Genomic DNA, 11,612 nt, shown 5'->3' with positions numbered 1-11,612 from the left:
AAATGGAGAATGATTTAATATAAAGTCCCCTGCAGTTCTCTATTTGTGTTCTTTAGGTTTTAAATTGTGATAGGGGGTGCCTGGTGGCTCAGTTGGTTAATTGTCTGCCTTTGGCTCAGGTCGTGATCCTAAGGTCCTGGGATCAAGCCCTGTGTCCAGCTCCCTGCTCTGAGGGGAGCCTGCTGCTTCTCCCTCTGCCTCTCTCTCTGTTTCTCATGAATAAATAAATAAAATCTTAAAAAGTAGCAATGTGAGGAAACCATTTTATAGAAATTTTCAATTGTGATAAAGGTATCTAGTTAATTTTTCAAAAATGAGGACGACCTCAATCTCCTAAATCCACCTGTGACCAGCAAATCATATTTGCAGAAGAGTAGACCAAGGATAAAGATGCAAGTTTATAACTGGAAAAAAAGCACATTTTCCCTACGTACCTTTAGCTCGTGTGACTCAGAAACTCAGCCTTGGTTAAGGCTCACTTGTACCAGCTTTAAACGACTTCTTGACCCAGAACCAACAAATGGAATTAAAACCAGTAAACTAAATTAGCCAATCCCGTGTTTCCATTTAAGAGAAAATATAAAACTTTTGGCGAGAAAAAAAAATCTTATAATTTGTACATCCACTGCCAACGGTGCACAATTATTTCAGATTCGTTTTCTTATAGTAGTTCTAACGAGGGGGCAGAACTTCTGTTTAAGACTGGTCTGTGCTTTTGACACTTAGAGTTGGCAAGGTTTATTGGGAGTTGATCAATCTGACGAGCTGTTCTTCACAGATTTGGTTAAAGCCTCAGTAACCCCCCCAGAGTCCACAATCTGACTTGTTTTGAGGCAGAATAATGTTATCCCCTATTTTACAAATTTTTGCTAGTTAGCTTTGGGAAACTCCACCTACCCCTGGATTAACTCACAAAATACTGTCAGACAATCGTGTATGAGACCTATAGATTCAAAATAGTTTCCTGGAATCATTAAGTAGACCTTTAAGAATAGGAAGACAGTTGTTTTTGTTTGTTTCATTTTGTTTTTGTTTTTTTAATGTTGTTTTCCGTGAAGAACAAACTTAAATACCTTTATGTTGATGACTTAGAAAAAAAATGTCTTTTGCTGTAACACTTTCACCAATGACTAATCCAAATAGAGCAGATGACAAACTTTTGACCCATGGAAATTGGAACTGTGGAATATCCTCCGCTCTTAGTGACTCGAGGGCTAAAACAGTTCTCTGAAATGAAGGGACACAGTCCAGAGTAATAGACACATAGCTATACATAGAATATACAGGCTTATGTAACATTTATGTATAAATGTTAATTTAAACGATTTCAAAGCTGGAAGGAGCACAAAATGTTTCCTTTTTAAATTCCACATAGGCTAATTGAATAATGCAAATATGTGAAAGGTTAAATTGAAGATGTCGGCATCGCTGGGTATTCAGCGAATTGACAGAATTTTCTGGAAAGTACTGTAGTTTCAAAACCATGTAAAATATGTGGGAAATAGCTCTTTCGTCCTTTTCAGAAGATTCATAAATGCAAGAACAGAGGTTTATAAGTTTATGCAGTGCTCTGTCAAAAGGTTGGTGAAAACTTTTTTTTTCCAGTTAAGTTTGGTACTTATCCCTAAACATTGCCACTAAATTGAACTTTCAGTCCAGTGTGTGTCCCTCAGTGTAGCTTGTTTTTCTCTAACTGGTTCAGCTTTTGGCCTGAGACTGGCATTTTATTTTGTAGCTATGATCATGAGAATTCTTCTTACAGGACCGTGTTCTCACAGGATTGCGTGGGAATAAGGGATTGAAAGGAGCAGTAGTGACATTCTCTCAGAAAAAACTGCTTTGTTTTTAAACTAGTAACTTCACTTACTTGTAACAACTGTGGGCCAATTTGAAGTTGTCACTAATTATTCATTTAACCAATGGAGTCACTGTTTGAGCCAAATGAAAATTACATGCTTATTTAGCTTCCACCAAATAAGAGCAAAATAAGTATTTCCATACTGATAGTATCCCTTATTTCAGACCACCAGAAAAACAGACCTCTATTAAGGAGGAACAATTTCAAAAACAATCCTTGTTTTTTAAAAAAGGATTACAGAATAAGAAGCGATGCTTTTTAGCATGTATGGTGTGTCAGTCAGTGACAACCCGGTGGGGAGGGGGTATGGAGCAGGTCTTGCAGCTTTTTGTCTTGCAAGTTTCCATCCTTCACAGCTGGGTGTCCGTGAATGTGGTGTGCTCTTTAGTCACAGAACTGAAGCCCTTGATGGCATTCATCAGGTCCTCTTCATCCACATACTGAAAAATAAGCCAATCATCATTGATTAGGGCATTCACTGTCAATAGTGTTTGCCACTGATTGATAGTTCTATCAGTTTAATATAAAAAGTACACAGTAAGTATTTTGTTAAAGGCTGACATCGTATGCTCAAAACTCACCAATCCACTATCATGGCCCATGATGGTTTCCCACAGCGAGTCATCAATCAAGACTTTCTTGTCTTGAATGTCCATGAGTTGGCTGACACTGAGAGGGAGAGAGCCTTGGGAATAGGTTTGGCTTATTTGGCTCTGACTTGGGATCCGAAGTACGGATATGCTCCGGTTGCTCCTAATACTGATGGGTGTCCCGGACCGGGGAATTTTGGTATCAGCTAATCCCTGAAAAGAAAGTTGCTGTTGGTGATTAGAGTCTGAAGAAATTGGGTTTGAAATAGGACAGAAAACTGTGTGTCACACATTGTCAATGAAGGAACACACCATATCCTACTACAGAACTTAGCTTATCTGGAATACTGTGGCCCCTGGTTTCTCGGTAAGGGTGAGATGATAAAGTAATAGTCATATTAGACACCCAGTGTTCTTGGCACCTAGAGAGTTCATGCCCTAGTGCTTTGGCTGTTGTTCCCTGTAGATAAGAGCTTGCTGCTTTGTGAAGTGGTGGGGTGAAGGAGATAGAGGTTGGGTTAACAAAGTAATCCCTTCATGAGTGTCACCACAGAGCCTGTGTCTTGAGTTCAATGCTTTCCCATAGCAAAGTTAATAATGGTCTCTCATGGTTGCCAAGTGAGCACGGTTGTATTATATATTTTAAAATTCCTGGATTTGTGGAAGGAAATGGACTCTTCCCACCCTCTCTTCTCACCCTCTCTTCTCATTCATATTGTTCTATTCCTTATGAAACTCAGCCTTCAAAATAAATCAGGTCCTGTATTAACATCAGAAAGACAAAGGCCCTATATGATTAGAAACTAGAATGTGCCATAAGAAAATCTAGCTACTCCAAATATCTGAGGTTTGATTTAGATGGTCCAATCAACGAAATGTTCCTGCTTTTCATTGTTCAGTCAACACATCATGTGAAAGATCATGCATTCATGCAGCACACAGAGGTACCTCAAAGTGCATGGTGTAGCTTTTTAGGGTAACATTGCTTGACAGATCAGATATATCGGCCACAGAGTCAAACTGAGAACAAATGGGGAGGCATCAGTTAGTGTTTGGAACAAACAAAATGACCATAAAACAAATTCTTTGTTTCTGCAATGATAGCATAATCATATAATCATTCTGAGCTACATCTCAGGGTGCGTGTGTGTGTGTGTGTGTGTGTGTGTGTGTGTGTGTGTTTCAGGGATAACTGTCATCCACCTACCCAAGTGAAAAGAAAGTCAATCTGAGACACTGAGCAGGTGGATCCCTCTTGATCCTGTTCAGAATCTTAGCCATTGAATCTGGAGCCCATGGACACAAAATATGGCTCTTTATTTTGCTCTACTAATGTGAAGTCTACTCTCCTTCATCTGACTAACCTTCACTAATATTCTTCCAACTTTGTGAGAATGGTTTACTTTAAAAAAAATTTTTTAAAGCATCAGAAGGTTTGTAAGTACATGTTATTAACCTACGTCTTCATCTTGCAGAACTGAAACTTCATACCTGTTAATTAGCAATACCCTTTCCCCCCCCCAGCTTGGCAACCACCATATTTTGCTTCCATGAATCTATTTTAGATACCTCATATAAGTGGAATCCCCCCACCTGTTTTCATTGGTCATGAGACTATACACACTGCTTATAGGCCTTGTAGTCTATGTATTATATTTTTAACTCATTTATAACTATTGTCAGACTTTACTGTGCATCTGACTTCCCAAGTGCTGGTTGAAATAGCAGACTCTTTGGTTTCTTTCTCAGAGCTTCAGGTCCTGCTCCTATGTGATGTTGATACTGATAGTTCATGGGTTTCACTTTGATGAAACAAAGCTTGACAAGACTCATGAGAACTGTGAGCAATGGTACCATCCAGAGTAACTTCCCATTGGAATGATGTGATTGCTTCTTGATCCCTCAGTTAGCCAAGCGGACAAAACTGGATTCCTCCTTGTGAAGGATTATGAGGCGAGGTGCCTTCCTATAGGGTATGGGTCAAGAGACAAGAGATTTGATCACTGAAATGAGTTACACTAATGGCATGTGGGGAAGTTTTCCTGGAAGCACACTTCACGTTAGAGAGTAGATGTACCCAGCAGAGCTCCAGAGTTTCTCTTCCACGTTCTCCATGTACTCCATATGGCCCAGGGTTGATTTAGCTGATGTCTCCAGGCTCGAGTGGCCTCAGGTCCTCTGGGCCCTTCCATGCACTTCTGAACTCTGGAAGTGGTGGTGCTTCTTTTTTCTAAGAACATGGCTTCCTCAGAGAGAGAGTTACTCTTCCACAAAGGAAAACTTTAAAGTATCTGCTCTTCAATGTGGATCTTCTGATGAATATACACTGAATAGTAGCACATGGCTGGTGGTTTGAGTTGGCCATTCAATATTCATTCATTTCACAAACATTTGTGGAATATCTATTATATGCCAGGCACTGTTCTGGGTATTGGGGTATAAAAGTAAGTGGCCCACAAAATCCCTGCTCTTGGGGAGCTCACATTCTCTTTGAGGAGTCAGACAAGCATATCTACTATGGTATCTTGTGGTGATGGTACAATAGAAAAGGAAAGTAGACTAAGAAGCTAGGGAATTTGGGCGCCTGGGTGGCTCAGTCGTTAAGCGTCTGCCTTCGGCTCAGGTCATGATCCCAGGGTCCTGGGATCGAGGCTCACATCAGGCTCCCTGCTCAGCAGGAAGCCTGCTTCTCCCTCTCCCACTCCCGCTGCTTGTGTTCCCTCTCTCGCTGTGTCTCTCTCTATCAAAAAAAAAAAAAAAAAAAATCTTTAAAAAAAAAATAAAAAATAAATAAAAAAAGAAGCTAGGGAATTTAATTTCACGTGGAAGGGGAAGTGACATTTGTGCAGGGACCTGAATGAAGTGAGAGTGGGAGCCTCCCAAGAGAAGAGCAGGAGCGATGGCCCAGTGGGAGGAGCTTGATGTGCTCAGGGAGGAAGGAGGCTTGGAAAGCAAGGGGAATGGGAGGAGGTATGGTTGGTGAGAGCTGAGGACCAGATGGTGGGGGCGTTGTCTTGGCTTCTCCACCACCAATTCGCTGTCCCATGGCTGCTCCCTGCCCCAGACACAAACCATGGGCCTTAGAGGGATGACTGTCCGTCTGTGGCCCCACTTCCACTACTTGACCATGATATGGCTTTGTCAGCGCCTTAACCGCTGTTTGTTGTTGGGTCCTGGACAAGCGAAGAGATCTGGATGGCAGACAATTCACTCATTTCTACTTTTTAAAGTGTAGCCACTCAGCCGGTTTGACTAGGCTTCTGTGCTTAATTTGGGTGTGGCTGTGACACCGTGATTTATAATAAATATATGTTTGGTCTTCAGTCCCATGTCTGGCACAGGGCTTCTGAAACCCTCGGCATTTCTTAAGTGCGGAGAGCCACAAAGGTGTCTTTTTTTTTACGTTAATGAGTGACTTTGGGCACCACCCAAGGCTGGTTGTCAGGAGAGCCAACCCTGTGATTAGAAAGCTGGGAATTTCAGTGCCCCCTCAACATACCCCCAACCCCTCACCTCCGGGGAGGGGAGAGAGACTGGAGGTTGGATCAGTAGCCAATGGCCAATGATTTAATCAATCACACCTAAGTGATAAAGCCTCCATTGTGAGGTTCTAAGAGCTTCTGGGTTGGTGAACACGTGGAGGTTCTGGGAGTGGTGAGTTCAGCAGGGTGTGGGAGTTCAGCACCATTTCCCCATGCCTCGCCCTATGCATCTCTTCCATCTGGCTTTTCCTGAGTTTTATCCTTTTGTAATAAACTGGTAATCCAGTAAGTAAAATATTTCTCTGAGTTCTGTGAGCTGCTCTTGCAAACTAATTGAACCCAAGGAGGGGCCACTGCAAACTCCAATCTGTAGCTGGTCTGTCAGAAGCCGGGTGACAACCTGGACTTATGATTGGTGTCTGAAGTTGGGGGGTGGGGACAGTCTTGGAGACCTGAACCCTTAACTTGTAAAATCTGGCGCCATCTCTCAGTAGATAGAGTCAGAATTGAGTTGAATTGTAGGACACCCAGTTGGTGTCTGAGATTGCTTCTTGTGGAAGAACTCCCCCACACAGTGGAAGTGGTAATCAGAGTTTTAGCTGCACAGCTGGCCACGAGCTCAACCTTTGTGCAAACTGGAAAAAAAGCGATTTCTCAGGCAGATGCAGCCCTTTGGACGCATGACTTGGAAAGGACTGGTGCCTGGTGGGAATTAGAATCTGCAGCCTTTCCTCCTCCACGTAGACACAGTCCCACACCAGAGTGCACCTTCAAATTCAGTCACCTTTTACCCTGTCAATGAGTGCTCTGGTCCACGATCCCCCTGCACTACCACACGTGTGGCCTCATCCCCAAGACCTTTGCCTGACCTCCTATCTTAGGAGCAGGTGGTTGGGAGCTATGAGGAGCCCCTCATCCCCAGGCCCTACCAATCCCCAGGCCCCACCCAAAAACAATGGAACCAGAGTTTCTGGGATAAGGCCCAGGCAATGGCGTTTTTAAAAACTTCCCGGGTATCTTTGTCCCTTTGAGCTGCTGTAACAGAATCCCATAGACTGGGTAGCTTATAAACAACAGAAATTATTTCTCAAGTTCTGGAGGCTGAGCAGTCCAAGCTCAAGGTGCCGGCAAATGGAGTGTCTGGTAGGTGCCTGCTTCCTGGTTTACAGATGGGGGTCTTCTTGTCTTCTCGCTGTGTCCTCACATGGAGGAAGGGACAAGAAAGCTCTCTGGTGGTCTCTTTCATAAGGTCACTATTAGCCTTCCTTGGATCCCATATTTTATCAAACATAACTGTCATCTAATCCCTTGTTACCATGACTCTGGAAATATTTCCACCTAAATAAAAGCCAGTATTCCAGCCCAGTGATAGGGAAATGGGGCCCACTTTCAGAGACATACCACATGGGTTTCCCCGGGTGGATAGACACTCAGTGGAGACATTCTCTTCTGAATAGGTACTAAGGGAGGTCTCTCTCTGATATATGGCTCTTTGTGGATTTTTCTTTGTAGGATCAGAGACAGAAAAATGGCCAGCAAGATCAAGCCTAGAATCGCCATTAACACGATGAACCATAACTCGCTGTAGAACTCAGTGCTTTTGCTCCCCAATCCTCTCTTTTCTTCAGGAGTTGTCAGAACCAGGCCTGCAAAACCCAGGGACAGGAAAGGGAAATGTTATTTCAGAAGGCAATTTTGTGATCCCTTGCCCTGTTGTTCGATAGTAAATTGGAAAGTTTAAAGCAGTTTGTCTCGTGGTGCTTGTGCGTACTTGTGTTCAGGCCGGGAAAATGGTGTCGTGTGGCAGGGAGAAGCTTACAGCCCTCAGGGGACCTCTCTGACGATCCTCGGGATAGAAATCACTGCTCCCTTTGCACGTTCCCTGGGAAAGGGCGAGGAGGATGCAGGGATTTTTAAAGGGGGTCACCAAGGGAACCTTGAGGAATGCCTGCTTCCCAGTTGCATGCCCTGAGAGCAAAGCCTTTTCTTAGCAATGGACTCTCGTGAGGGCCCAGCCTTATTAATATAATAACCACAGAGAACCTATTGGATACATGCAGTCAATGCTGAGGAGACCCAGGGTCCCCTCACTCCATGCAACAGCTGGGTTCCTGGGCAGTTTTATGCAAACCAGATTAGAAAGACCAGATCCTGCTTTCTATTGTGATGTAAGCAGCCTGTGCTTGCCAAGATGTTGTCTTTAGATTTCTTGTACCCTGGTCTCTCTGTGACATAGCAGAAGTTCTGCAAGTCATCACTCCAGGGCCCTCAGAGAGCTTCCCCTGGAAAGAAATCCTTTGGCAGGAGGACCACTTACTCTTGGTTTCTGTTCAAGTGTTGCGAGTTCAGTCGAGGTGATTCTCCGCACGTGAGGCTAATCACAATAGCTCACATTGAATAAACACGTATTTACCCTGTGCTGGGCCCACAGCTCTCAAGTCTGCCGGTGTGGAGAAAGCTGGAATGAGCCGGGGCAGACAGGAGAAAGGCTTACAGGGCTCACTGCAGGGCAGCAGAAGGCCGTGAGATCAAGCAAACGGAGTGGGGGCCCGAGCTGAGCTCAGAGATCATCTCCAGCCCAGCCACTTGCTGGGGCTGTTGGCTAGGATGTCACAGGAAGTTACTCAAATAAGAGGGCTGCACACTCTCAGCAGAAGGGAGGAGGGGAAGGGACAAAAGCTGGGGAGAACTGTGTTTTGTTTTGCAGAACGAACAGTGCCAGCCCAGGGCACAGCCAAGCAGGTGTTTCACCCGAGAGCCCCTCGCTAGCTGTGTCTCGCCCGACAGCCCCTTACGTGAGCCAGTTGGAACCGGGTTGGACGAGGACCAGCACAGACGCCCCCCGGAGTTGTCCTGAAGTTATCTTTAGCTCATTATAATACTAAGATCTCTTCCTATGGGTGGAGTTTTGTGCCATTTTTTTGAACATACGATGTTTGCCCTAGCATGCTGATGTGCTCGGCATGTAGAATTGAACCAGAAGTGCCTCTGTAAGCCCCCCGTGCCCACCCCTCCCCATGCACTGAATCAAACTTCCTGTACTAACTCCATGGGGAGACAGAGCTTTCTCCCTGTCTCCTTACTTGTAACAAATAATAAAAAGTTCTTTGCTTTCAACACTTCCTCTGGGTGTGCTCAATTTGAGGTACCCCAAGCAGCGAACCCTTGACTGGGGTCACAGGGCGGGCTCGGAAGCCCACGGATCCAGCAGCAGGCACGCAGGCTGGTGTGCGGCCAACACAGGTTCTTATGGCCAAGAGGAAGAAAGGCAAACAGATGCAGTGGCAAGCGCCTCTTCGCTCCTTGCACCAACTCCCCCTTTGCAGCACCTCAAGGACTGGGTGGGCCTGTTGGACACTTGACACCCACATTTTCAGTGGGAGGGGAGGAGGGGTTCAGAATCGGGGTGAGGAGGTTTAAGAGAGGGAGAGAAGGTGACGGAGACTAAATTTCGAGCTCCCTAAGAGGAGCCACACGACTCAGCTAACCCTAACTCGACTTCTGATAGCTCTGTGGTTAAAAAAAAGTCACTCTGCCTCTCTGGGCCTCTGCTTCTCCATCTCTAAAGTAAAGACTTGCAGGGATGCCTGGGTGGCTCAGTCATTAAGCATCTGCCTTCGGCTCAGGTCATGATCCCAGGGTCCTGGGTTCGAGCCCCGCATCGGGCTCCCCGCTCGGCAGGAAGCCTGCTTCTCCCACTCCCGCTCCCCCTGCTTGTGTTCCCTCTCTTGCTGGGTCTCTCTCTGTCAAATAAATAAAATCTTAAAAAAAAAAAAAAGTAAAGACTTGCGGTCAAAGCTCTGCCAAGTTCTAGCAGGTGGGAATTCCCCTAACTAGGAATCAATGTGTATTGTTTGAATTAAAAACAAAACAAAACAAAACAAAAAACAACAGCCTTGCTTATGCCCTGGAAGAGCTGAATTTCCTCTGTGTGGCGCAGGGCTGTAACTCCAGAAACGGATCTGATGGGCCCAGTGGGCCCCTTGCTCGGGAGGACACAGGGGGAATGTCGGGCAGCCTGCCTGAGGTAAGCCACAGAAAGAAAACAGCCCTCAGAACAGGAGGAGGGGAATGAGGATGGCCAGACTTTAGTGCTTCAAGGCTGCCTCAGGCAAGAGATCAGGAACATTTTAAAAAGTTACATCATAAAGTTAAAACTGACTGTGGCTATTAGTTGGACAATACATCTTGGAATTTTTTCATAACTTCTCGCCATCCTCAGTGTTCCTTCTCTCATCAATGGAAACCTCAGTTTGTGTTCAGGAACCGAATACAGGCTTCCCCTCTTTTATGGAGAGCTTAAAATCGAGATGATGTGTCTTTATCCCTGCTCGGTTTTCTTTTTTCAAAGTCCCTTTGATTTCACGGGACTCCACTCATCAAATGGAAGCCTCAGGGTCAGGGTAGGGAACTGCAGTGGCTGAGCCTCGAGTTCAAGGAAAAACCCCGGTGCTGTCAGAGCAGATCCCACCCTGTGGATTGCCCACCGCAGGGAAGATGTACTTGCCTCTGACCTCGGAGACTGGACGGGCTGGATTTGGAGGTGGCTCAATCTAGGTTGTGCGGTTTTGCTCAACTCATGATCCTGGTCCCCCGTATCAGAATCACTGGGCGGGACTTGTTTATTTTTATTTACTTTTTTAATTTTTAAAATCTGATTATAGCTAACACACAATGTTATGGACAGGGCTTACTGAAAGAGCAGATTCTTGGGCCCTGCTGACTCTTGATCTCTGCCAGGGGCCTGGGAAACCATATACTAAATAAGCACATGGAGATGATTCTTATGCACACTTCAATTTGATAACCTCTGCTCCAGGAAAAGTATGGGGCTGGGAGTCAGCCGAGAAACCATGTTCAAATTCTCATCTTAGCAACAAGCTTACGGAGCATTCTTGGTTAAGTTCTGGTGTCCCTTAGGCCTCCATCGGTCCACTCCACTTGTGGAAACATCAGAGTTGCTTAAAGAATATCAAACAGGGGCACCTGGGTGGCTCAGTGGGTTAAGCATCCGACTCTTGATTTTGATTCAGTTCATGATCTTAGGGTCATGTGAGATTGTGAGATCAAGCCCCAAGTGGGGTGTAGAGCCTGCTCAAGATTCTCCCTCTCCCTCTGCCCCTGCCTTTCTTCCTCCTAAAAACACCAAAAACCAAAAACCAAATAAAGTCTACTCTATCCCACAGCTGCTATGAAATGAAATGGAGATAGACTATATGGAATTGTGTTAGGTATTGTACAAAATTGCACATGGCATCCAGACATGTAAGATCCAGAATCATAGAGTAATATATATATATATATATATTTTAGTGATCGAAATTATCCTTGATAACAATATATATGTTTACCTGTGTTTCAGAATTTTTGGACATTTGTATTAAAAAAAACCTAACTATACACGCATACAGATTTGATATAACATTAGTTACTGGAATCTAAAATAGGGTATCAGTCCCAATTCTGTTCTAATGGAAAAGATCTGGCATTTCTCTATCTTGCCCTTTGAAATTGTAAAGTATTACACATGTTAGATTCAAAGATTGTAGGTAGAACTCAATTTAAAGATGCTCCATAAAAATAACAATTTCATCTCTTCAGCTAAATTACTTGGTAATAACGATCAATCATAATCTTCTACAGAGAATACAAGAGATAAATCTCCCCAATTCACCATTTTAG

The 11,612-nt window shown here is 44.4% G+C and overlaps 1 protein-coding gene across 1 annotated transcript in view; it reads right to left on the bottom strand.

Moving 5' to 3' along the window:
* Positions 1-2,208: 2,208 nt before the first annotated feature.
* The window catches only part of USH2A (usherin), a 716,035-nt gene continuing 706,631 nt past the window's right edge, over positions 2,209-11,612 (bottom strand). The window contains exons 69-71 of the mRNA XM_028104725.2: positions 7,332-7,576; positions 2,440-2,661; positions 2,209-2,298 (exon numbers count right to left, since the gene is read on the bottom strand). Of these exons, the coding sequence (XP_027960526.2) occupies positions 2,209-2,298; positions 2,440-2,661; positions 7,332-7,576 (557 nt within the window). The remainder of the gene's footprint in view (positions 2,299-2,439; positions 2,662-7,331; positions 7,577-11,612) is intronic.

Source organism: Eumetopias jubatus, unplaced genomic scaffold (assembly GCF_037043125.1).
Source record: "Eumetopias jubatus isolate StellerSeaLion01/CBP00866 unplaced genomic scaffold, mEumJub1_p1.0 scaffold_12, whole genome shotgun sequence".
NCBI lineage: Eukaryota > Metazoa > Chordata > Mammalia > Carnivora > Otariidae > Eumetopias > Eumetopias jubatus.
Note: the sequence above shows the minus strand (reverse complement) of the source record. Positions and strands in the feature narration are given on the sequence as shown.